The sequence below is a fragment of the Phascolarctos cinereus genome, unplaced genomic scaffold, assembly GCF_003287225.1.
Source record: "Phascolarctos cinereus isolate Bilbo 61053 unplaced genomic scaffold, phaCin_HiC Scaffold_7;HRSCAF=346, whole genome shotgun sequence".
Classification (NCBI taxonomy): Eukaryota; Metazoa; Chordata; class Mammalia; order Diprotodontia; family Phascolarctidae; genus Phascolarctos; species Phascolarctos cinereus.
Window position 1 is genome coordinate 688352 of NW_027556180.1, and position 26360 is coordinate 714711.

At 51.9% G+C, this 26360-nt stretch overlaps 1 protein-coding gene across 2 annotated transcripts in view; it reads right to left on the reverse strand.

The window, feature by feature from the left end:
- Nucleotides 1-26360, reverse strand: part of PITPNM3 (PITPNM family member 3) — a 104868-nt gene that overhangs the window by 39979 nt on the left and 38529 nt on the right. For both annotated transcript variants that reach the window (XM_020964719.2, XM_020964718.2), the window contains exons 3-4: nt 17792-17899; nt 2975-3025 (exon numbers count right to left, since the gene is read on the reverse strand). In XM_020964719.2, coding sequence (XP_020820378.1) covers nt 2975-3025; nt 17792-17899 — 159 coding nt within the window. The remainder of the gene's footprint in view (nt 1-2974; nt 3026-17791; nt 17900-26360) is intronic.

The window sequence follows — 26360 nt, forward strand, 5'->3', positions numbered from 1 at the left end:
ACAGAGACAGAACAGAGAGAGCTAAAGGGGAGAGGGAGAGGGGAGATAGAAGAGGGAGAGGGAAGGAGAGAGAGAGAGGGAGGGAGGGGTGAGAGAGAGAGAGAGAGAGAGAGAGAGAGAGAGAGAGGAGAGAGGAGGGAGGGAAAGGGGGAGAGGAGAGAGGAGGGAGGGAAAGGGGGAGAGAGAGAGAGGCAGCACTCCAGGAGCAGCCATTCTAAGCTCCAGAGCACAGGGGAGACCTGGCCAAACACAGGGGCATACGTTGGGAGGCCTTCCTCCACTCCCCCGGCCCCAGCCTGCTGCATCTAGACTTTGGGTACCAAAGACCTCTCCAGGCCTAGAGGAGGCCAAGGAAAGCCAGCACTGAGGCCCCAGTGCCTCCCTCCCCAGTCCACCATCCTCCAGTTCCCAGACCTCGGCCAGAGAAGTGACACCATGGAGGGGTGAGCATTCCCTCCTAATGCCTGGCTTCCTACCCCCTCTCACCCATCAGCTCTGGCTTTAATACAGAAGTTAAATCCTACGGGAAGAAGCGGTATGGGGCGGGGGGCTGCTCCCCACTCCGCTCCAGTGACCCGGCTCCCCGCACTCCCATTAAGGGTCATACTAGGAAGTCGATAAATGGGGGAGATATGGGAAAGCGGCAAATCTGACCATTCTCCACCCTCCTCTGCTGCCTGCCTCCACCTTGATTTATTCAGGGGCTCAAACCGACTAGAATCTGCCCGCGTGGAGAATGGGGAGGAAGGGGTCCAGAGCCCCTTTTCGTTGCAGCGGCTGCAGCAGATGCGGGACAGGGACAGGGGAGGAGGAGGGAGCAGGGACGGGGAGGGGGCGGGGCTATGCCCCCCCACCCCAGGCCGTTAATCCCAGACCCGGACAAAGCGCAACAGGACGCTTCACCCAGCCCACACGCGTTGGGGATGGCAGGCCGGCATTGATGTCTGATGCCGCATCCAGTCCCCAGGCAAATCACGGCTCTTCCTGCATCTGTTCCCCCTCGGCCGCGGCTGCCCTGAGTGACTTAATCCGTCAGGACAAATACGTTCCCACAGCACTGACTGCATATGTTGTCAATTAGGAAACGAAGATACACCCTAATAGACTCTGGGGGCTCTCCCAGCCTCGTCTGCAGAGGAAAGGAGACGGACATGCGCAGAGAAGGCTCCGGGGGTTGGGGGGCCTCAGGGGGTTGGGCTTGGAGCCAAGGCCAAGGGACTCCCTGGAGCCCGTGGGCTCAGGTGGGACCAAGGCCTTCCACCCGTGGGACAGAGGAGATAGAACCAGGGAGAAATGAAGAGACAGAGGGCAGGCACCCCTGAGGGGAACAAAAGTGACAAAAAAAGGAGAGGGAGGGAGTGAGAGAGAGAGAGAAGGGGGGAGGAGACAGACAGAGAGACAGAGAGAGGGGGTGAGAGGGAGAGAGAAGGGGGGAGGAGGAGAGAGAGGGGAGGGGGGAGAGACAGAGAGAGGAGATGAGAGGGAGAGAGAAGGGGGGAGGAGGAGAAAGAAGAGAGAGGGGGTGAGAGGGAGAGAGAAGAGGGGGAGACTTCTACAGTGGAGGAGAGCAAGGAGGGACAGAAACCCAAGGCCAAGCTGGGGGCTGTGGGGGAGAGCAGAAGGGACTGTGGGTGTCATTGGGCCGCGTGTCTCTGATCAAGTCTGCCTGTTAGTTCTCCAGGCACCATGCAGTTGGGGGGGGGAGGGCTGAGGGTTTCTGTGTATACCTGTGTATATATGTGTGTATGTATGTGTAAATGTGTGTATGCATGTGTGTGAGTATGTGTGAAGGGGTGTCTACGGACGAGCCCTCCCTTCCCTGGGGGGCATCAGGAGCCAGGATTCCCCCAGGTCAGCACAGATGGATCTTGGCTAGCAGGGACTACAGACACAGCCTGGAGCTTGTCCCACCACCAAGGGTACCAGGCTGACACGGGGAAGCCTCTTAGAGCTAAAACTCAGGGCCGCTTCCTCCTGCCTTCTGAGCCTGGCCCAAGTCACTCACTCTGTTCACCCAGGCCACAGGCCAGGAGGTGAAGAGGCACTCCACCCCCACAGTTCACCTGGCAAGTGGTCACCGCACCTTTGAAGACCCCAGAGAGCCCACAGATGGAGCCGGAGGGCCTCTGCTTGCCCTCCTGGCCTGTGGTTTGGCTTTGGGTTTTTGTTCCTCCCTTCATGGGTGTCTCCTATTCAGGCTCTGGGCTTGTCTCTCTCTCTCTCCAGTTCTGCCATCATCTGTCTGTGACACTTACACCAAAGGCTCGTCCCTACTCGAGGTGCGCATTTACAAGACCATCCTGAGGCCTGCTGGGTGAGCCAGCTGTGCCCTATTGCCTCCGGGGCCATGGTTGCCCCCCCTGGCATTTCCTTTGATTTCTGATACATCTGAGGGGACCACCTATTGGTGCCGGGAGCACAGGACGTGGGCAGAGCCCAGAGAGCCAAGCCCGGCTCTAACCCCTAGGAGCCTGGCAGCCTTTCCTCTCCCCTGACATCTACTCCCTGGCTTCTGGCCACAGGACAGCCTCTTGCTGAGGCTTCTTACACCTGGCCTGAAGGCCCCAAAGCTGAGGCCATTCCAGACCCCCTGGGCCCAGAGATCCTTGTCATCTGCCCTTTCCCCATGAACTCACCTAGAGGAAAAGCTGGGATCGAGGCAGACACTGTAGCCCCCACACATCCCTCCTGCAAGTGGTCCCCTTCTTTCTCTGGCTCCCCTCTCCAACACCAGGCTCCCTATCCAGGCCTTAGTCTCTGAGCTCCCAAGTTTGAAAGGACCCCAAGAGGGCTTGGCTTATGACCCCCTGCAAGCAACCCAGCTCCTGAGAAACCTGAGCTGAAGCTGGGGCCAGGGCAGGGCCAGGCCATCCCTGGGATCCTGCTGCTTTTCCACTGGAGATGAGAATAACCAGGAAACAGCAGCAGCCACAGGCAGCCGGCCAAGTCAGAGGGAAATCAAGGCTGCACTCACGCTGTTTTTCCTGAAGGACGCTGGACGTGCAGAGACCAGACCCCGAATCTCCTGTGGGACAACACAAAGGGAACCACGTTAGGACTTTGCTCTAGCCTGGGGTTTTCTGTACCCAAAGAGAGTAGGCCCTGAGTGTGAGACCATGTGGGATCTGCCCCCCCATATGCCCTCCCTTCCCCCGCCCTCCCCTGGTATCCTCTCCCTTCCCCTCCTCTGACATCCCCCCCTCCTCTGTTCCCCTCCCGCACTCTCAGGCTCCTCTCCACATCAGGGTAGGACTGATTTTCAATAAACAAGCTCAGGAAGGACACAATGGGAGCCTCAAAGCTGGATGTCATCTCTACAGAAGGTCACTGGGCCGCCCCTGGAGCAGCCGCTGAGACTGCTGGCCACCCTGACTCTCCTCCCCTGGGTCAGCTCTCCCACCTACCTCTGCATCCCCAGGCATCTGAGAAGCATTTCTGTACTGTCAAACTCAATTCAGCAACCATTTAAAAGTGCTTACTGTGTGCCAGGCTCTGTACTAGTCTGTGGGGATATGGAGGCAGAAAGAGGAGAGCCCCTGCTCTCAGGCAACTTACAGGCCTCTGGGAGGCTCCCACCGGTGCCCAGGTAATAGTCAAAAAGTCCTTTCAAGAGGGAGAGAGTGCTGTTGGGGGTCAGGAAGGGCCTGGTGGAAGACACAGCACTTGAGTTGTGCTTGGGCAGAGACTGGGGGCAGGCCAGCGTGAGCACAGGCTCGGAGGTGAGGAATGCAGGCTCCTGTGCATGGAGCAGAGAGTGAATGAAAGAAGGTGAGTGAATGAAGGCAGGAAAAGTGGGTGGGGGCTGGATCGTGGAGGGCCTTCTGGCTAAGGGTGACTTTTACCAGGGCAGTGATCTGGTCAGAGCTGCATTTTAGGAACATGAATGTGGCTACTGTGGAGACAGACTGGAGTTGGGAGAGCTCCTAGCAGGCTGCAGCAGGCAGGAGGGAGGAGGGCCAGGGCCTGAGCTGAAGAAGCCACTGTCTGAGAGAGAGAGAGAGAGAGAGAGAAGAGAGAGAGAGAGAGAAGAGAGAGAGAAGAGAGAGAGAGAGAGAGAGACGGGGCGAAGGACACCCAGCCCCCAGGTGGACATAGCTGGTGAGGGGTAGGAAGGACCAAGGAAGCCTCGGAGGGAAGGGGCAAGAAGAGCATTGGAAAGAAGCCCTCCCTTCCCCCGCTGACCAGAAACAGGGAAGAGTTTGAGGTAACAGACAGTCTGGGTGCAGTCTGGGGCAGGGTGAGCCTGAGAGGGCTCCGGAGCATCTCATACGAAATGCCCAGTGCACATATGGTGATCTGGAGCTTGAGAGAGAGAGATTGCTGCAGGACCGCAGGTGTGGGAATCGTCTACAGAGAGAACATAATTAAACCCATGGGAGCTGATGAGATGAGAGGAAGGGATGGAGGGAGGAGGAGAGAGGGAGGGAGGGAGGGAGGGAGAGAGAGAGACAGAGATAGAGAGAGAAAGAACAGCAGCAGAAAGGCCAAGGCACTCAGTGTCCAGGAGCTGGGAGTGGCCCACAGTGGCAAAAGGCTCCAAGAGGCCTGGGAGGAGGAGGCATGGCAAAGGGCCATCTCTTCCCCACCCCCAGCGAAGGCAGGTACCTTTGCCCTCAAGCAGGGTGCTCCCAACACAAGGGGCAACCCCGGACGCCAAGCACCAAGTCCTCCCTGAGAGACCCCCGTGTACTTAGCCCATGTTCTGCCCCTCTGAGGGCAGAGAAGGGGTGACCTTATAGGTCTGCTTTCTGAAATTCATCCTCATTGGGGACATGAGTGTCATGTGAAAATGTCAGCAAAATGAGAACTAAATATGTGCAGTGGAAAGTCTCCGAAAGCAAGGAGGGCCCAGCCAGGCTGCCCAAAGCCCTCTGGTCCTCGGAGGTCGGGTCTTCAAGAAAGGCCAGCCTCACAGCACCCTCAGTTGTGCAGAGGAGGGAGCCTGCGCCAGGCACCAAAGGAGAAGGAACAAATCCTAAGGGAGATGGGCTGGGGCTGGAGGCAGCAGCCTGGAGGCCTGGCCTGGGAGGACAGACTGGCTGGGGGGGGGCGGGGGGGGGCAATGGCCAATAGCATGAGAACAAGTGCATTCCATTCCTCCACATAAACCTCCCAGGCCACCAGGAGCAAACATGTCAGCCCTCACTGGGTCTACAAGGAATCTACAAATAGCCTCCTCCAGCCTGCCCCATTTGCTGACCTCTGCTGGCTCTCCCTCAGCCCTGGCCTTATTTTCCCTGAGAAAGTGGGAGTTCTCAGAACAGCCGGTTGGGGTGGGATGGGGGCAGGGTGCATCAGGGTTGGATCCATTTGCAGCTGGCCAGAAAGGGGAAGCCAGGGGTCAGGAAAAGAGGCTGCCTCCAGGCAGGAGCCAGGCCTGACCTGCCCACACACATTTCCCATGTGAATGCAGCCTTCCTAGGCAGTGCTTACTGACAATCCGAGGCCCAAGGCCAGCTTTGGCCTCCACAGCTGAGCTCTGTCACCACACCAAAGAGTCTGGTTCTCCGTCCTTCCAAGTTGTCTCTGATTAGACTGGAAGTTCCTTGAGGGCAGATACTGTGTCTCTCTTTGTATCCTCAGTACTTAGCACTGTGCTTGGCACTCAGCAGGGGCCCCCTCCTCACCACAGTCCCATCCTCTATGGAGGTGAGCCCAGCCCATGTGCCTGAGTGCAGAGCAGAGGGGCTTCTCAGTGGGACAGGCAGAGGACGGGCACCCCAGCTCTCCCTGGGCCCCAGCCATATGTTGCCCATGAAAAACTGTTTTAATGAGAAAAATCCTGAGGATGTTCCACTGCCCGGAGACGCATCTTGGAGCTCACCTCTAACTGAGGGAGGGAGAGGGATGGTGAAGTCTCATGGAAGGATGCCAGGTTATTACTCTATTTTTGCTACACAATTGGTAAAGAATGTTGAATGCTGAGCAAAGGTTGGACATTGCTGGGTCCTCAGTCAGCTGGGGACTGGACAAGGTGCCCTTAGGATTCTGTGACTGTGATTCTTTAATGTAGCCAGAACAGAAGCAGAGATGAGGTAAACCGTTACCATGGAGCCAGGAGAGGCTGAGCGCAGGGAAACAACAGCCATCCTAGGGTGATGCACCATCATGGAGTCCCATGCTTCCCATGGAGGGCCACAGCCTGAGGTGAAAGCAGGAGCCTCCGACACCCCCTTACACAGAGCCTGGGTCATCTGTAGCTGGCTCATTTTCCGAGCTTTGAGCCATCAGAGATTTCGGGAAGTAAATAAACTGAGTCTGAGAGATATCCTCCCTGTATCTGCTACTCACAGGAGGAAGTTTCCATTGTCACCAGCCTCTGTTTTTGACACTTCCTGAATCTGTCTAGTGAAGGGAATTATGTGCTGAGATGCTGTGATAAGATTTACCCAGAGATAAGTAGGAAACGCAAATGAGTCTGACATCCTGCCACACTTATCTCAGAGAGAAAATGGCCAAGGAGATAGCAGCACAGGGGGTGTGAATGGGGCCAGGTGCCAGGCACAGACACATTTGTGTTCGAGCCTAGGGATGAGTCTGTGCCCCAGAGGCTGAGCTGAGATGCTGCTGCTGCTGCTGCTAAGCCGCAGAGGCTGAGCCTCAGAGACTGAGCCCCAGAAGCTGAGCCCCAGAGGCTGGGTCCCAGAGCCTCTGTGGAGCTATGGCTTCAACCCCATCCAACAGGAATCAGGATGTGTCTTCCAAACTACTGGTACTAGAAGAAACTGAGAGAGAAACTGGGCCTTGGGTTTCTGCAGAGAGAGGCTGAGAGGAACAAAGAACACATGAGAATCGGTGTTCCTGGATGCACATCACCTTCTTGGAGTCCTGGAGGTTTGTGCGAGAGAATCTGCCACGGAGGCTGGAGATTACCATCCCAGGGAGTCGGGGGTGGGAGCAGCGGAGCTGAGAGGGTGGAGGAGGTTAGTGGTATACACAGGAACCTGTCATTCCTCACTGCTCCGAGTCTCGGCCATGACCACTTGGGCCTCTCTTGCTCCAGAGAACAGTGGACTCCTAGACTTGGATAGGGCTGCACTGTCATTGAGCTGGCTGGGCTGAGGAGCTGCAGGGAAGGCGGCCCCCCTGAGCCACAGATAAGCCCTGTTTCTGCTGTCTGCGACCCTGAAGGACAAGGCCCCTCAGTCCAGTTCCCCAACACTGGGCTGCCCTGCCAATGAATTATTGAAGAGAATCACCCTATCTCTGAGAGTCTTCTCATTAAAAGATCCTGGGAGGTGTGGGGGCTATCAGGAATGTGGACTGCCTTCTGAGAGGCATTGTGTCCAGGGACAAGGAGGGGGTGCTCTGACCTCTGCCCCCGTCTGGGGTGCTGTGGTCAGCTCTGGGCTCATGACTAAGCTAAAGAGGATGTCCAGAGGATGGCAGAGTGGTGAAAGGCCCTGGGATCCTACCAGATGAGAGTTATTGAAAGGAACTGGTGATTAGGAGCCCAGAGAAGAAAAATCCTGGGCAATGGGGCCTAGGGCTGTCTTTGGGGTCTCACTGGGCTGTCAGGTTAAATGCCTGCAACAAAACACCTAGGATTACAAAGGAAATCAAATACAGTAAAATTCCACAGCCTGTGTTTTTGTGGTTTAAAAACCACCAGGTTAAGACCTCCTGGATGAAGGCAGTGAGTGCTGAGGTTCCTGTAGCCTTATGGAAGGGGAAGGGGCCAGGGAGGCACAGCCCAGGTCTGCCTCAGGAGCCACCTGGGATGTGGCCAACTCGACTTGGGCCTCTCCACCAGGCTCCCTTCCTCATGAGCCTCTTGCCCAGGGTGCAGGCATGTGCTCAGTGCAGTACAGAGTCCACAGCCCCCTGGAAGCAGCCAGGGAAGCTCTGAATTGCTGAGCTCAAAGTCATACTCACTATGCCCCACATCCCCAGGCACACTTCCAGTCCTCGCCCCAAAGATGGCCGGGGGTCTGCAGGCTCTTTCTGGGCTCACTACTGAGGTTCTGGGCTCAAGCCCGCTTGATTTCTGACATCTCCCTTGTGATTTCCATCTGCCTGCCTCTTATCTTTCCAGCTTTGTAGGAGATCTCAGCTCCACAGCCATCCAGCTTAAGCCCTGGGGAATTCAGTAATTACTGAAAACCACAGCAGACACGGGCAGTTTCTGAGCTCTGGATTTTTTTTTTCCATCATTGGTTTTCTCCTTTACTGAACAGGAGGCAATCCTGACAAGTTGCCTGTAGAGTATATGTCTGTACCCAGAATCCAATATTTCCACTGCCTTTCATTAAATTATTAGAGATCATTTTCAGGGGGGAGGGGATGAGGGTGGGGAGAAGTGGTTACAAGGTGCAATAAAATCACATTTAATAAGGCTTTGGAAACCACATGACATGAGGGAAATGAGAATTATGTGATAAAATACCGGTAATACTTCCAGTTTGGGGAAAGGTATTTTTTTCCCCCTACAAATATTACCAATTAAATCATGGCTCACAGTGAACAAGCAAATGTGTTCTGTTTCCTCTCAAACAGTCAGATTGGGGTTGAGATGTAAATGGCTCGTCCATGTGGAGCCGTCTAGCAGGGAGGGAGGAAAAGGGGAGGGGAGGAAGATGGGGAAAGAGAAGACGAAGAAGAAGGGGAGGGGAGGAGAAGGATGGGGGAGGAGAGAGCAGAAGAGGGAGAAGGGGAGGGAGAAGGAAAAGGGAGAGAGGAGGGAGGAAGGGGGAGAGGGAGAAGTAGAGGGGAGGAGAGGGATGGGAGGAGAAAGAAGAGGGAGCAGGAGAGAGAGAAGGATTTCTCTCTATAGAGAAATTAAGTAGGCATTCCCAACTGTCTTCCTAGACTCCAAATGAGAGAATGCCCTGAGGTGAGAAGAGAAGACCACAGGGCATCTGGGGGTCTGGAAGATGGGTTATTCCAGGCCCTCCTGCCAGTGAGGTTGACTGCTGCCCATTGCTGTCCATCCATCCATGTCTGCTCATTCATGACTGTAGTGACCTCCAGCTCCATCCTGCATTCAGCCCATCCCAGGACTTTGCTATAGGGCCAGCCACCCTCCACCTTGCCTTCCACCAGCCTGAAGTCTCCTACCACTTGCCAAGAGTATATGGATTGCACTATTTGCCTTCAGTCAGCCCCAACCTGGTAGAGTTGGCCCCCAAGTAGCCCCTGATGGGCCTGAAACTGTAGCCCAGTAACTCTTGGGAAGTTGACCTTCAAAGGAGGTCCATCTGGCCATCAGATCTCCTGAGACTCCAGTGCTGGACATCCACTAGAGATGACTTTCTTCAAAAAAGCAGAGAAAGGTAGGAAAGGCCAAGGCTGTGAAGAACTTTAAAGGCCAAAAGAGGCCTTTATATATAGTTCTGGAGGTAATAGGGAGCCAAGGAAAGTTACTGAGTAGGGGGTGGGGGTGACAGGGAACAGTTAACAGTGGATGAACATAAGAGTGTGGCATTGTAGGAGTGGCATTGGGAGCCAGAGCTAAAGACAGGCTGAGGATAGGAGGATTTCTTAGCTCTTCTGGGGAGAAGGGATAGGAGCCCTGCTTGTGTGATGGAGAGTGTCAATTACTCTCAAAAGACAGTGTAGACACATTCAACTCAAAGTTTGCTTTTCTGCCAAAGTGACTGAGCTTTGGACCTGAAAACACATGATAAAAAGAAATGGAAGCCAAGAAAAGTGAGGCGAAGGTGAAAGGGCTGCCCTGAATGTGTCCAAGTTCCCAGGCCTCATCAAAGGAAGAATTGGGGAACGTGCCGATGCTATTTGGAAGAGCCAGAACTGGGGGGACACAATCCAAGGACAGAGAAGGGCGATGTCCCCACTTGCCCCAGGAGTCAATGGAGCTGGTTTACTCCCGAGGCTGGTTAACTGGGCTTTGATTCCAATTGCAACACAAGGAAAGTCAGAAAAGGAAAAACAGAGTAACGTCAGACTAACCCCATTTCCTTTTTGGGTGGGGTTACTAGACTAGGAGATCCAGGGCAAGGCTTTAAAAATAGTTCACCTAGATTTTGGCAAAGTGTCTGACAGAGAACCCCATGCTAGCCTTTCGTGAACATGATGAGGAGATGTAGGTTGGACAGTAACACAAGTAGGTGGGCTCAAAGAACCAGAGCCAAAGAGTGGTCCCTAAGTGTTAAACATGGGCTGGAAAGGAAGTCTCCAGGGGAGTGCCTCAGGGATCTCTTCTCTGGCACATGTTGCTGTTGTTTTACATTTTTATCAATGACTCAGATAAAGGCATAAGTGGCAAACTTACTGAAATGGAGAACACAAAGCCAGGTTAGACAGCCAACATTTTGAATGTCAAAGTCAAGATCCTAAAAGATTGCAACAGACAAGCACATAAGGCAAAAATTAACAAGAGGAAACCAAATCTAGTCAAACGGAAAATCTTCTACTTGGTCAAGTGAAGATTAAGCACCTACTGTGTGCCTGGCTCTGAGGACACGGGTACAAGCAAAAGGTTCCAGATATTAACTTCATAAATCCAGGGTGGGGACCAGGCAGGCAGAGGGTCACTTCATCAGAAGGAGATCTTGGCAGGGGCAAGGAGGAGTCAGCAGGGGGCAGGTGGCCAGCCCTCTCCACAGGAGTCAGTGCTGGGATGCAAATGCCCCCAGAGCCCAGTGCCATCATGCCACAGGCTCAGATCAAGGAAGCAGCTCATCCAGGACTGGACAGGTACCAGTCCCTCTGTCCTGTAAGAGCCCAGTAAGGGCTGCACCCAGCACCTGGATCCTCATGCTCACTTCTGGCAGACACTGTCTAAGAAGAATGTGGCTAAGCTGGAGAGGGTTCAGAGGAGGCAGGGGTCCAGGAGGGCAAAGGGCCTGTCTTCCAGAGGAATGGGACATGGTTAACCTAGAGAGATGGAGGCTCAAGGGAACATGAGTGTTCTGTCCTGTGGAGGAGGGATCTGCCTCCTCTGCTTGGCCAGATTCAGGCCTACTGTCTTGCTGATGAGAGCTGTCCCAGTATGGAGCAGGCTGCCCCAGGAGGTGGTGAGCTCCCCCTTTTTGGTAGTCTTCAAGGAGAGGCTAGAAAAGCACTCATCAGTGTAGAGAAGATTCCTGTTCAGGCTCAGGCTGGCCCAGCTAACCATTCAGGTTCCTTCCCACTGTGATATTCTGTGACTCTGTGTTGTGTAATGATGAAACAATGGCCCCAGACAGAGTGTGGCCCCTGGGCCCCAAGGCTAATGCCTCATGCTTGGCCAGCTCTCTTTCCCGGGTCTGTTAATGCTCATGAACATCACTCTCCAGGACCCCTGAGGCCATAGGGTGGTGTTTATTCTGGTGGGGCTCAGCCAAGCCCTGGACATCAGGGACTCACAGACCATCCAGGACTGATTGAGGGGGAGGGCATCTATCAGCTCCCAAGAATGCCAAGAAGAATGCTAACCTCTTCTGTGAATCGACAGGGCATGGGAAAGAGGCTGCTCCTGGGAGGTAGGGCCCTGAGGGAGATCAGGCAGCTGCCCCATCATCAGACATCTCAGTTCACGAGGCGGTAAATGGAGTCAAGCTGCTAGGGTCACAGGCCCAATGACCTGGCAATCCCCCTGCCATCAGTGACATGGTCCGACCCCTTCCTGCTCCTCTTATGGCCATGGCATTGGGGCCTTGGAAGATGAGGAGGATTTATTTGGACAGGCCAACATATGGAGCAAGGTCATCCCAGACACAGAATGGCTGAACAAGAGCCATCCATAGAAATTCAAGAGGAGGGTTCTACCCGAGCACAGAGTACTGGAGGTGGGGGAGTGGACAAGGCTGGAAAGGGAGGTTTGAGGCAAAGTCATAAAGGGCTTTACATGCCAGGCTGACAGCAGGGAGTCACTAAAGATTGGCACAAGGCCCTTGATCACTAGATGCGATAGAGGACTTTCCTGACAGGATAACCTGTATGCATGTATTGAACTGGAGGCAGGGTCCAGGCAGCTGTCTGGAGCTGTTATCCAAGGCTGGAGGTGGGGAAGACCTGACCTCTGAGGGTGGCTGTGGAAAAATGTGATGGAAGGAAGAAGCACCAGGAAAGACCTGGATAAAGCCAAGCCTGATGCAGAAGGAGACTCCCAGGGTCTGAGTAGGGGGCTGGCACATCACGGTGCCGTTAGCGGGAAGAAGGTGGAAGAGGTGGTTGGAGGTCAAGGTGAGGAGCTGAGGGTGTCCCTGGCAGACAGATCTGACAGAGTCCACATGTGGGTAGTAGCCAGGGAGATGTGGGAGCTGGGGAGACAGAATGATGATGGCTACCCCCAACTTGAGGACTTGTTGGGAGTGAGACTAAATGAGCCCCCAGGGGCTCCCAGCAAGGAGAAGGGCTGCCAGGTGGTCCCCTCAGCCCAGAGTCTGGGCCCTTGGCATCCCTCCTGGAGGCAGAAGGTGAGGAGACCTGAGGTACCCCAGGAGAGGGGGATAATGCAGCCCTGCACCCAGATCACCCAAGTTCCCAGCCAGGTTCTGCTTCCAGCCCTCCACGTTGGTTCTTCTGCCTCCTCTGAACTCCTCAGTCTACATAGCTCAGCTCGTGATTACCACTGTGCTGTTCTCTGATGCCCACGTGCTACCAGGGAGCCTTGCTTCCTCACCCCAAGGGCAGAGAATGTAATGTCCCTGCTCTCCCCAAAGCTTGGTCAAACATAAGACTGGTTTCAGGTAACAGATGCTGACTTACTGACAGCCAGGGGCCAAAGAGAGGCTTGGTGGGCTGCAAGGACCAACTGGACCAGACCTAAAAGAAGACCTGAGCTCTTGGAGCAAGTCCAGAGGGAAGGATAAGGCCCAATGGAAGCACAGGAAGTCAGACAAGCGAGGATGGGTGGTGAGGAGAGCAGAGGCAGGAGCAATGACCAGTACCTAGGAGTCTGCAAAGGAAGGCAGATACAAGAGGGCAGGTGTCTCTAAGAGCAAAGGAAAACTATGCTCCTTCTGGACTTCAAGAGGGGCAGGGGGCAGGGAGGGCAGGTGGAATCCTCAGGAACCTATGGGTTTGGGGAGCCTGAGCCTGTCCTGGGAGGTGGAGGGAGGAGGATTCGGGGGAACTCAGACCTGATGGGGCTTGTGAAAGCAGACTCTTCCTGGGAGCCTGGATTTGCCTCTTTCCAGCTCTGACACACCGTCCTGGAGATTCTACAGCCATACCCTCTTCACACCGGGAGGGGCAGTCATCTGGCCTGTGCAGGTGTGGTTGCCTAGTGAACAGTGTCCTAGGACCCTTCCAAGGCTGTAGCCCCAAGAAGGGCTTCACTGCTTCAAGAGCATCCATGAAAGCCCAGAGGCTGAGCCAGTCACTGGGGAAGATGTCCACCCCCACGACACTCCCACTAGCCCTCCTGGGGGCTGGTATGGTGCTAAGAGGGAGGGGCAGGAGCCAGAGGTGCAGAATAAACAGCCCACAGCTCCTGTCAGTAACGTGGCGATGGATGACTAATGCTCACACATTTCTTCTGTTACCAAGGCATGGTCGCCTCCTCTTTCCTGTCCGTCTGAGGTGCTCACACCCTCTTTCCTTAGACTGCCTGTCATATCTGGGGGCTAGCTGACAGATGTCAGGTTGTGCTGACTAGTGGTTCTTGATGAAAAATCAATCAGGGAAGAGTGAGTTGGTAAACAATGTCCTGGGTGTAATGGATGCCTGCTAAGTCTGGTCTTGTGAGACTGGGCCCCTGGGCCCCTGAGCCCCTGGGCCCAAGACCAGAGCTCCCATGGAATGGGGGCAGGGGGTGGAGAAGGGTCCAGGAGGAGAGGCTCCAGCAGAGGAGAGCAAAAGTGACTTTTACATGTGAAAATGGAAACTTGTGTGTCTCTGAGGCTGGGGCCTAAGGGGCTGGAGGTGATAGAAGAAAATCTGTGGGTTCCCACAGCTGTGGTTCTCACCTTATACTGGTGGAAATCTAAGGCCAAGAGCTACGGAATGAATGAGCTGCTAAGGAAGAGCTGCAGCCCCAGCCCTCCCCTCTCAGGTCATAGCCCTGACTCAGTAAGACATCACCTAGCACTGGACAGCTCCCTGCGCTCAGAAAGCCACTAAAATGTATCTTTGCCTTGCTCAAGAAACCACACTCCCTAGCGTTCCTTGAGCCACACCTGAAGCCCTCCGCCTGGCACAAGGAGCCCCTGGCTGCACACACACCCATCTGTGCATGGTGATTGCCTTCCTGGAAGTGACAGACGGCCAGAAGGCAAGCTCAATGCTAGTGCCTTCCCTCCGTTGATGGTCTCCAAGCCAGCCTGGCTAGAGCTAGTTTGCAAAGAGCTGCTCCCATATCTCCCCCAACAGACTGGGAGCACCCTGAGGGCAGAGACCCTGCATTTGCCTTTCTTTACATCCCTGGTGCCTCGCACACAGGAGGTGCTTAATAAATGTTGACTGGCTGGCTGGCTGCCTAGGGGAAAGGGGGTTTATGAATAGAGTTTCAGCTCATGAATTCAGGACAGCTTGGCCCCAGAGTAGGAGGTTCAAGGATGAGTGGGTTAGATCTACCAGGGCAAGGTCTTGGGAGATCCTGTGGTCTGAAGGGCACAGTGGCAGGGGAGATGCCAATGAGACAGCTGGAGTGACCCACTTTGCCAAGCAACTAAGAGCCTAAAGGCTGCCAGAACAAGGCAATGGATGGAGAAGCCCACTATGTCCAGCTTCTCCCCCCTTTCATGAATCTTAAAAATCACCTGAGTGTCTTGGGCCCCAGGGTGGGGAACCTGCTGTCTTGAGGCCTCATGTGGCCTTCTAGGCTCTTGGGTGCAGCCTTTTGACTGAGTCCAAGTTTTACAGAACAAATCTTTTTATGAAGTGGATTTGTTTTGTGAAGTTTGGGTTCAAGTCAAAAAGCCACACTTGAGCATCTAGAAGGCCACATGTGTCCTTAAGGCCACTGATTCCCCACCCCTGGTATTCACCATGGATGCTGGGAATAACGGGCAGATTACAGAAATGAGAATCAAGAGACCTAGGATCCAGCCTACATTCTGTAAGCAAATCACTGGATGACTCTGGGGGAAGCTGGTTTCCTTAAGCTTTCCTTAAGTCTCCCCCTCCCAAGACTATTCATCACTGAGACAATAACTCATATTTGCATAACAGGCTTACAAGGCGTCTTCCTCATCACAGCCCCAGGCATTCACTGAGCCCAAGGATTGCCAAACCCCTTGGCCAGATGAAGAAGGAGAGTGATTTACCTAAGGAAGAAGTAGAGAAGAGGAGAGAAATGAAAGGATGAGACAGTGAGGAGGAGAGGGGAGAAAGGGGAAGAAAAAGAAAAGATGAAGAAATGGGGGTGGAGGGATCCCAGAGCAAGATGAGCTGGCTGCTAGGAGGTAGTGAGGACCCTGACACTGGAGGGCTTCAAGCAAAGGCCAGATGGCCACCAGTCAGGGACATTGTAAGAGGGAATTTTTGCTCAGGTGTGGGTTGGTTTAGAAGTCTCGGAGTCTTCACCAGTTCTGAGAGTTTGGGATTCTGAGGAACAGAAAGCAAAGGAAAGGAAGGAGAAATGAGGGGGAAGAAGAGAAAAGGAAGACATATGCACAAAGGGGAAAGGAGAAAGGTTTATCCTGGGGAGGGGAATACAAGGAGGCCCCATCCTGGCTGCTTCTCCTCCAGGCTCCAGGTCACTGGCCATGTGTGTGCATGTGTGTGCATGTGTGTGCATACATGTGGGTATACATGAGCACTTGTGCCTATATGTGTGCATAAGCACATGTGTTTGTACAGGTGCGCACAAGCTCTTGTGTTTGTACACATGTGCACATGTGTGAACATCTGTGTTTGTATGCATGTGTGTATCTGTGTAAGCACTCGTGTTTGCACTGTGTGCACATGTGCGTGCATGCGTGTGTGCATGAGCACTTGTGTTTGTACTCATGGGTGTGTATGCACTAGTGAGCAAAGCTGACCAACAGTGGCTTCCACTGACCTGCTTCCTATTTCTTGCTCTCTCTTGCCCAGCAGGAAAGCTAAGCAGTGAAGGAGGGAGTCTCTGAGCCCTCCTCTGAGAAATTGGGCATGGGCCAGGACAGGGGAGCTTTACTAGGACACTGCCCTTAGCTGCTTTCTCTCACTAATGAACTAACTGCACATCGGACATTTAATAAGAAGAAAGGAAGTCTATTAGGCCTGGGTTACCTGGGGCAAATCAGAATGAAGGCTGACTGCATCTTGTAAATAATAATTTAGGCCAAATCAAGTAATTAGACATGAATCATCCAGTAGCCGCTTAGCTCTAGATTCAAATGTCCCCAAATCCAACAGGACTGAGCATTGCCACTTTTGCAAGGTCATGATATGGGGCCAGAAATGGACAGAAGGCTGCAGTCAGCTGACACATGAGAGTGGCCAGCCTATAAGGACTATGGGGGAAAGGGATGATGTCAACTTGGCTCTATGTCCATGAGTGCTCCAGGGCCTGCCCTCTGGCATTAGAGAAGCATCTCCTTCACAAGTATTTATGCCTTTCCCAGGAGCAGCTGTGGGGAGAGAGAGAATGAAGCACCAGCTAGCTCTGTTCTTAGAGCATCTACAGGCACACAAGAGAGCCAGAACAGGGAACAGACCCACCGGCCCAAGAACAGGGTAAGAAGGGCCTGGGTAGCACCAGTGAGCACAGACAGGGGAAGGGGGTACAGGGCCAGCTGATCTGCAGAAGGTCTTGGTGGGCCCAAGGTACATGGCTGGACAAGCAGGATGCCAATAAGTGGAGGCTCACCAGGGGCCTTCCTGAACAGGGAGGGGCATGATGCAAAGGAGGGAGGCAGAGAAGCACTAGTGAGCTTGGCACAGCCCAGGAAGGCCAAGAAATGCAGCTGGATAGACACCCAGGCCTCAGGAAGAGCTGGCTGGGGCCAGGGCACAGAAGCCAAGCGCCCTGAATGCAGATTTACATTTTAAATCCTTGCCTTGACAATGAGGTATCAATGATAGGTTTGCAATTAGACAGGAAATACAAGCAGAGGAGCTTGGGGAACTGGTAGTGGTGCAGAGGATGGACTGGAGGGAAGACAGTCAGCCAAGGGAGGGCAAGAACATCCAGGAGGCCATGGGCAGGGGGCCTCAAACAAGAGTAGAGGCCACAGAAATGGACAGGAGAGCACCACCACAAAAGACCTGACACCCTGGCTCAGCTAAGGTAACTCAGAGCAGGCATCAGCTGCTGGGAGAAAGAATGGCCTTCCAAGGACACCCACAATGCAGGGCCCTGGCTGGCTCCCTTCTGGGCTCTGCTCCGGTACTGCCCTGGGCTGATGACTACTGGGGTCTTCCCCCAAGTCCCCTCAGGCTGAAGCTTATCTGGGTTATTTGTATTTACTTCTATGTGAACACTCTTTACCCTTGGTAGAATGTCAGGTCCTTAAAGGCAGGGATGGTTCCATTCTTGTCTCTGCATCCTCTGGTGAGTAGGCACACAGTAGGTGCTTAATAAATGCTCAATGACTGACTGATTGTACAACCCCTACAGTAGCTTCCAGTACTGTGAGGCCTTCCCTCTGGGCAATTCTAGGCTACCTCAGTGTTCATCTGACCTGGCATTTCAGACATCAATGACTCCCTTCCCCTAAGCTTCAAGGTAGTCTTGCCCAGGCTCTGGGGTAGGGGCAGGATGTCAGTGAGGGAAGGAAAAAGATGGCCAGAAAAGCTCCCCATGGCCCAAGCACTTGAGGAAGGAGTTGGGGGCTGGGCGGCCAGTCAGGGGGCCAGGAATCCTCTTTGCCAGAGAGGAGGGCACCTGCAGCCTCTTTCAACATTTGGGGGCCTGGTCTCCACGGTTGGAGCCAAGTCCTGGTGCAAGGCCAGGGTTGGGGAATGGGTGGCAAAAGCTCACCTGGAGTCTCATCCAGCTTCCCCATCGTCTCAATCTGCTCCACAAGGTCATTGGAGTTCCACTGACTCATGCCGATGAGGAGAGCGCTCTTGCCTTCTGCCACGTCCTCTGCAGGGAGAGAAGATGAGAGCATAGAACAGGGAGGCAAAGACTCCAGCTTGAGCACACACACACACACACACACACACACACACACACACACACACACACTGATGAGGAAGGCTGGGGAAACAAGGCCAGCAGCCAAGGTCAAGGAGAAGCCACACTGAGCCCGTGTGGTACCTGGTCCTAAGGTGCCCTCAGCTGCTGGGCCTTTTGGGGTCCCTGAAAGGCTGTGCCTCTAAGACTCCTTCTCTAGGGAGGGGCCAAACCTGGACAGAGACTTTAGAGCTCCCTGTCAGATGAGAAAGTTGGTCTTTTACTCTGGGTGGGTTTGCCACCTCCAGGGCCTGGGGCCTCCCCAGTCTCTCCCCAGGCAGCTCCTCCCATTTTGAAGTCCTTTCTCATATGGAGGGGGTAATATGCCTGTTTTCTGCATTGATCACTGGAGCCAAGCCTCCTGAAGGACAGCCCCAGCCCCCCTGAGTCTTCTTCTCATCCTTGGGTGGCAGGGTTTCGAGTCTCTCCTCGGCTGCCCTCCTCTGCCCTGTCAGCTGCCTTTTAAGATGTGGGGCCAGAAGTCAGCACAGTAGCCCAAATGTGTGCAGACTAGATCCAGGATCACCCATAACTGATGAATTGTGGTCTAAAGGGAAGTAGCACATTTAAGAGCCAAAGGGAGTCTGAGTAGGGGCAACCGGACCAGCAAGGCTGCCAAGCTGGAGCTCTCCAGGGTCCTGACTGCTTCCCTTCTAGGGCATTAGCTTCTTGCCCTGACCTGAGTCTGGCCCAGCCTCAATGGCCACCTCTCTGGGCTGTCTGCCCAGGATGAGCCTGAGAGAAGCAGAGCAGTGCCCCAGGACCCTCCCAAAACACACACCATCATGTCCCCTGAGTCCCCCTCACCCACTGGGCGCCCCATCCCAACTTAGCGGCAACTGCTCCCCAGAACACATGCTTCGAATGAGCTAGATAACAGTCCTCTATTGGGTCCAACTCATTAAATGCCCACTTTTGTCAGGCCCCAGGGTCCATACTGGGGAGACAAATATGAAAACAAAATGGTTCCCATCCTCAGGAAGCCCCTCGCATTTTATTGGGGCAAGAATGAAGAATCCAACACATATATACATGCATGCATACAAACACACATAACTACAAGGTAACTGAAGGGGGAGAGAGCCTTAACCACCAGGGGTTAAAGAAAGGACAGACAGAAAAGAGGAGGGCAGAGATTAGCTAATCGTAGAAGGAAGATAACATCTGAGAAGTGGAATGGAGGAAAGTATTTCCTAGGCCCATAGGATACTCCAGGTATGGTTTTGGAAAATTCACAGTTAATCAGGAGACAGACTACCTGCTGAATACACCAGGCTCACTCTGAGGGCACTTCACTCTTCCTCAGGCATCACAAAGGGAGAAGAGAGATATGGTACATCTCAGTGCAACCCTCTCCTGATAACAGGTGACAACCTTGTCTGGGACCAACTTTTATCAGTAGTGATTAGCTCAGGCTAGCTAGCCCCCAGTGCCTTCCTACTTCCCAGAAGGAGACCTAGGTTCACAACATGATAAGCCAAGCTTTGCTGCTGTTGTCCTTCATTTCAAAGAAGATCAGTGACATCATGGGGTGATGTCCTGACTTGTTCATGAATTGGAGTTAAATGAGGTAGAGTTGTGCAAAGTCATCATACTCTCTTCTAGAGTCTTCGAAGGCCAATGGCAGGACAAAAGTCAGGATGGTTGCTGATGCTCCAGGATATGATGGATGACATTGGCATCTTCAGGGTCTGATCCAGCTCAAGGCCTCCACAGCACCTGCTTCAACTGATTTTGTGGCCATTGGAACAAATTGTTCTCATTTGCCCATTCTGCAGGACGGTAGTATGGGGTGAAGGAGATGTTTGGGAAGAAGAGCACTTCTGGTGTAAGGATTGCTCCTTCACCTCTGGTGCCCACCTCTCTCTCAACTCTCACCTTCGGCTCCAAGAAGGTATAGCACTCAAGGTGGCCACACCCCAATAAACCATCTCAGCAGATAGACTAACCAGGTTGAGGGTAACCGATGGGCCTCAAATCCAGTCAGTGAGTTTGAAGGGTATCTACCCAAGCATGTGAAAAGCCAGGCACATATTCCCGGTGACTTTGCCCAGGGGTCCACCACTCTCCTGAGGTAACACAAACAAGCCAGGGTTCCTCATATCCAGACCCAAATGGATGGGGGATTAAAAGGTCATACAATATACCTGTTCATATAGCTGGGCAACGAGGACAGCATCCCAATTCCACAGGGGAGGAGTCCACATCATGGCAGAGTTTTATATAACTGGCCAGAGTCAGATCACCAGCATCTCAGCCTTCTTCTCACTGGTGCCCATGGTTAACTCTCTTTATGGAGAAGGCTGTCAACTGCTAAAAGCCCCTCCCAGGACCATTTCTTCTGCTGCTGCTGCCCCTGCTGCTGCTGTTCCTGCTGCTGCCCCTGCTGCTACCATGCTTCTGTTCCTGCTCCTGCTGCTGTTGCTACCATGCTTCTGCTGCTGCTGCTGCTGCTGCTGCTGCTGCTGCTGCTGCTGCTGCTGCTGCTGCTACTGCTCTTTCTGCTGCTGCTGCCGCCACCTCTTCTTCCTATGAGCCCAGTACAGTGTCCTTGGCAATGCCCCTGCATGGAAGGAATCTAACTTTCCCAAGCAAGTGCAGCTGTCTGTGGCCATTTAGCATAACAAGAGACTCCAGCCAGTTCAGTTCCAGGAGGATCTGTGAGGCACCTGTGAGTTTCGATTAGATGGAACACTGCCCCTGCCTCCCAGAGCTTGTCCTTCAGTAGGGTTAGGGTGAGAGATGGAGGGGACCTTAAGCCAAACACCCACTTCATAATGAGGGCCAGTAAAGGTATGAAGTGAGGTCATCTGACAAATGAGGATAGTGTGGCTTTTCCCCCTGCCGGAGACAACCATGATATATGCACTCCCCTGACCTGGGAGCCTTTCCATCTGGTCAGATGGAACATGATGCTGATTTCCCACCTCTGGCTCTTTGCCCCTTCTGTGCTCCCTGCCTGCCCTGCTCTGTCTGGCTGCCTTCTCCACAAGCCAAGACTGTGCTCATCATCTTTCCTCTCTGGCGCACATCCAGTACTTGTCGGATTCTGTCATTTGGGGGCAGGACTTGCCTCATGGGGGTCTCTCTTTGATGTCCCCTTGGTTTCCTCAACTAGATTATGGATGATTGGAGAGAAAGAATGAAGCCTTAGACATCAGCCTCTCCAACTCCACAGGCTGAGCGCTGACTCACCAACCGACCTTAGAATAATATCTAGCAGAAAAGACCACCACCCAACCCCAGGATGGGATCAACGGCCTGACAACATGCACCAGTCTACATTCTGGCAAAAGATCACACAACAGTGAACATCTGGGAGCTGGGGAGAGGGAAGTCCCATTGGAAGGACTTAGAGACAGGCATTCTCAACATCACCTGCACCCCATGGACCAGCTGGCCTCCCCATGCACCCAGCAGCTGAAGCATCTTCTCCGTGCTGTCTGCTCCAATGAGGAGGTGAGCTCCTAGAGACCAGGATCTGCCTTGCTTTTTCATTTGGGTCACCTCAGCAATACTGAACAGTGCATAGCACGTATTCATTCATTCATTCATTCAATCACAATTTGTAAACATCACACAGAAAGTGATTCGTTCATCCCTTCACCCAACATTAGGCTCCTCTTATGTATCAGGCACTGGAGATGGGGACAAAAGCCAAGCAGTCCCTGTCTCCAAAGAGCTTACGTTCTATTGGGGGGGAGAAAACATGTACAGGAAAAAATAGACCAAATTCATTTCAGGAAGAGGTGACAAAAGCCTCTGAGGTAGGACTGGAGGAGGAGAAATCAGAGCAGGCTGCTGGGAGGAGGCATGGAAAAAAAGCTGGGCATTCCAAGTGACAGAATGGAGGAGGGAGTACATTCCAGGTAGGGGGTGGGGCAGGGCACAGCCTGTGCCAAGGAATGGAGATGGGAGATGGAATGTTATATGTGAGGAACAAGGAACAAGCCAGTTTGGCTGTAATTTAGAATGCATGTGCAAAGGGAAGGCCGGCTGGACGCATACTGGGAGAGGCTTTACATGTCATGTAGAAGTCTTGGCCTGGAGCCAACAAGGAGCCATGGCAGCTTTTTGGGCAGAGGAGTCATGTGGCTACAACAGGACATTTTGGAAGATGAGTTTGGTAGTTGCATGGGGGGAGAGGGCGGATTACCCTAACCCTGACCCTCTAGGAGGCTACAACAGTGGTCCAGGGGAGAGGGGATAAGGGCTTGAGCTAGGGCAGTGGTTGCTAGAGATGTGGTTCTGGGAACTGAGAGCAAGGGAAAATTCCTCCAGATGTTTATCCCAACCCAAAAGGGGAAAGCCTTCCCAATAAGCCATCTGACTCTCTGGGCATCCCCCAGCAGTCGAGTGGCAGCCCAGGTACAGGAAGGCACCAGCCTCCCTCCTTGGGCCCAAGCCCAGCTGAGTGATGGTGACCTGGGAAGGGGCCAGTCTATGGACACACTCACGGGCCCTGACAGAGGGGGCTGGCTGCCCCAGCTGGAGAGGGAGGGAGAGATTCCTGAAGGGCAGCAGATTGAAGCTGGAAGAAAGTAAGGAGTCCCAGCCTGCCTCAGCCTCCCCCTCTCAGCCAAGCCATGAGTCAGACACTGGCCAGGGCAAAAGGCCAACAGGCACAGCCAACGAATAAGGTCAACTCAAAGGACATGAACAGGTAGCTCTAAGATGAAGAAATTAAAGCTATCCAGTCACATGAAAATACATTCTAAATCACTATTGATTAGAGAAATGCAGATGAAAACAACTCTGATGTACCACCTCACATATATCTGGTTAGCTAATGTGACAAAAAAGGAAAATGATAAATGTGGAAGAAAATGTAGAAAACTTGGAACATTAATGCATTGTTCGTGGAGTTGTGAACTAATCCAATCATTTTGGAGAGCAATTTGGAACTATGCCCAAAGGGCTCTAAAACTATGCATGCCCTTTGATCCAACAATGCCACTTCTAGGGCTGTATCCCAAAGAGACCATGAAAATGGGGAAAGGACCCACACGTACAAAAATATTTATAGCAGCTCCTTTTGTAGTAGCCAAGAATTGGAAACTGAGGGGATGCCCATCAATTGGAGAACGGCTGAACAAGTTGTGTTATATGAATGTAATGGAACACTATTGTTCCATAAGAAATGATGAGCAATCTATACTCGTATGAAAAAATGCTCTAGATGGAGGGTAGGCGGAGCCAAGATGGCAGAGTGAAAGCAGTGATTTGCTTGAGCTCTCCCCCAAAACCCTCCAAATACTCATAAAAAATGGCTCTAAACAAATTCCAAAGCAGCAGAACCCACAAAAAGACAGAGTGAAACAAATCTCCAGCCCAAGACAACCTGGATGATTGATCAGAAAGGTGTATCGTGCCAGGCTGGGAGTGCAGCGTGGGCGTGCAGGCCACAGCAAACTGGGAGCAGGCCTCAGAGGACTGAATCACGGGCAGCTGTGGAGGTTTCCACACTCCTCAATCCATGAATGCCAAAGACAGCTTAGAAGGTGAGTGGGAAAAGTCTGTTTCTGTTGGTGCTCAGAGAGGAAGGTGGGGTTTCAGCTTCATTCCCCAAGAGCGTGACCCTGGGGGGGCAGCTGCTTCCTGAGCTTCCAGCCCACACACTGAGGGGGCATCCAGTGGCTGATCAGAGAGGGACTGCAGGGATCTCTTTGCCAGTGCTGAGGCAGGAATCTCTTGCTTTGCCCGTGTGTGGATCTGGGTCACAGTTCTGGGCGGCAGTGCTGGGGTGAGGAGGAACGCTGGCGTAGTGGAGCTTGTAGTGGCTGTGGAGAGGAACCCCTCCTCACAGTTACAGGACAGAAAGGAATACTTGTGGTCACAGGCCAGGAAAGGAGTAAACACCTTGCCCCTTACCATACCACCTTGGAAGAACTGAAAATTTACAGGTCCCTACAAGTATCTCTGAAAACAGCTATACAAACCCCTGAAGCTTGGGACAGTACACTCTCCACATTGGAAGCAGACTCTTACCTTAACAAAGAGTTTAAAACTCAAGTAATTGGCTGGGATCATGAGCAAGCAGCACAAAAAGAGTCAGACTATATTATCTTACTTTGGTGACAAAGAAGATCAAAATATACAACCAGAAGAAGACAACAAAGTCAAAGCTCCTACATCCAAAGCCTCCAAGAAAAATATGAATCAGTCCCAGGCCTTGGAAGAGCTCAAAAGGGATTTTGAGAAGCAAGTAAGGGAAGTAGAGGAAAAACTGGGAAAGAAATGAGAGTGATGCAAGAAAATCATGAAAAACAAGTCAACAGCTTGCTAAAGGAGACCCAAAAAAATACTGAAGAAAATAACACCTTAAAAAACAGCCTAACCCAAATGGCAAAAGAGGTCCAAAAAGCCAATGAGGAGAAAAATGCCCTAAAAAGAAAAATTGGCCAAATGGAAAAGGAAGTCCAAAAGATTACTGAAGAAAATACTTCCTTAAAAATTAGATAGAGCAATTGGAAGCTAGTGACTTTATGAGAAATCAAGACACTGTAAAACAAATCCAAAAGAATGAAAAATTAGAAAACAATGTGAAATATCTCATTGGAAAAAAAACTGACCTGGAAAATAGATCCAGGAGAGAGAATTTAAAAATTATTGGACTATCTGAAAGCCATGATCAAAAAAAGAGCCTAGACATCATCTTTCAAGAAATTATCAAGGAAAACTGCCCTGATATTTTAGAACCAGAGGGCAAAATAGAAATTGAAAGAATCCACAGATCTCCTCCTGAAAGAGATCCCCAAAGGAAAACTCCTAGGAATATTGTAGCCAAATTCCAGAGTTCCCAGGTCAAGGAGAAAATATTACAAGCTGCCAGAAGGAAACAATTCAAGTACTGTGGAAACACAATCAGGATAACACAAGATTTAGCAGCTTCTACATTAAAGGACCAGGGCATGGAATATAATATTCCAGAGGGCAAAGGAGATAGGATTACAACCAAGAATCACCTACCCAGCAAAACTGAGTATAATCCTTCAGGGGAAAAAATGGTCATTCAGTGAAATAGAGGACTTTCAAGCATTCCTGATGAAAAGACCAGAGCTAAACAGAAAATTTGACTTTCAAATACAGGACCAGTGGAACATGAAGAGGTAAACAGGAAAGAGAAATCATAAGAGACTTATTAAGATTGAACTGTTTACATTCCTGCATGGAAAGATGATATTTGTAACTCATGTCAGTATTAGGGTAGTTGAAAGGAAAAAAATTATATGTATGTATAGATAGATAGATAGATAGATAGATAGATAGATAGATAGATAGATAGATAGATAGATAGAGGCACAGGGTGAGTTGAAGATTAAGGGGTCATATCTGGAGAATAAAATTAAGGGATGAGAGAGGATGATACTCGGAGAAAAAAGGGAGAGGTAGAATGGGGTAAATTATCTCACACAAAAAAAAAGACAGAAAAGAAAAGTCTCTCACAGTGGAGGGGAAACAGGGGAAGGTGAAAGGGAATGAGGGAATCTTATTCTCATAGGATTTGGCTTAAGGAGAGAATAACATACACATTCAATTGGGTGTGGAAATCTGTCTTACCCTACAGGAAAATAGGGGAGAAGGGACAAGAGAGCAGGGGGATGATAGAGAGGAGGGCAGATTGGGAAAGAGGGTAATCAGAAGCAAATACTTCTGAGGAGGGACAGGGTCAAAAGAAAGAATAGAATAAATGGGAAGGCAGGATAGGATTAAGGGAAATAGAGTTAGTTTTTCACAACATGTCTACTATGGAAGTGTTTTGCATAACTGCACATGTACAACCTATAAAAAAAAAGAATAGGAATGGAAGGTGCCTCTGATTGCTGTTAGGGTCTCTTGAATCCAACCAAAATGTTGAACATTGTATTATCACAGTTGGCTATAGGAGGATGATCCTTGGCTCTGCTGATCTGTGTAGAACAACCTCTAGCTGTAGGGTTGACTCTGAAGCTGGAGTCTCCAATAGGTCATCATTTAGATTATGGACAAGACCCATGTTAGATTCCTTCTCTATTCATCCAGCATCGTCTCATTCATCATCAGTTAAGTGAGGCAGAACACCACTGGTGTAAATGTTCACACTGACTGCACTATTTCAGATAATTAATGATGAGCAAATAGTTCTTCAGCCATGGACTCCACCCCACCCGGAATATACAACCTATTCCAGAGAGACAAGTTTTTCCCTTGCTAGGTTGTAGCCTGTGAGTGCCAATGAAGGTTTGTACAGACATTTAAGTAAACCATTTCCCCAAAATCAAGCAACTCTCTGCCCCCAGGCAGGTCTCTGTCGCTTCCTCACCCTGTGGAATGAGCTAACAAAACTTGAATACAAATGCAGTCAGTATACTCATTCACAGCCTCAGTTAAT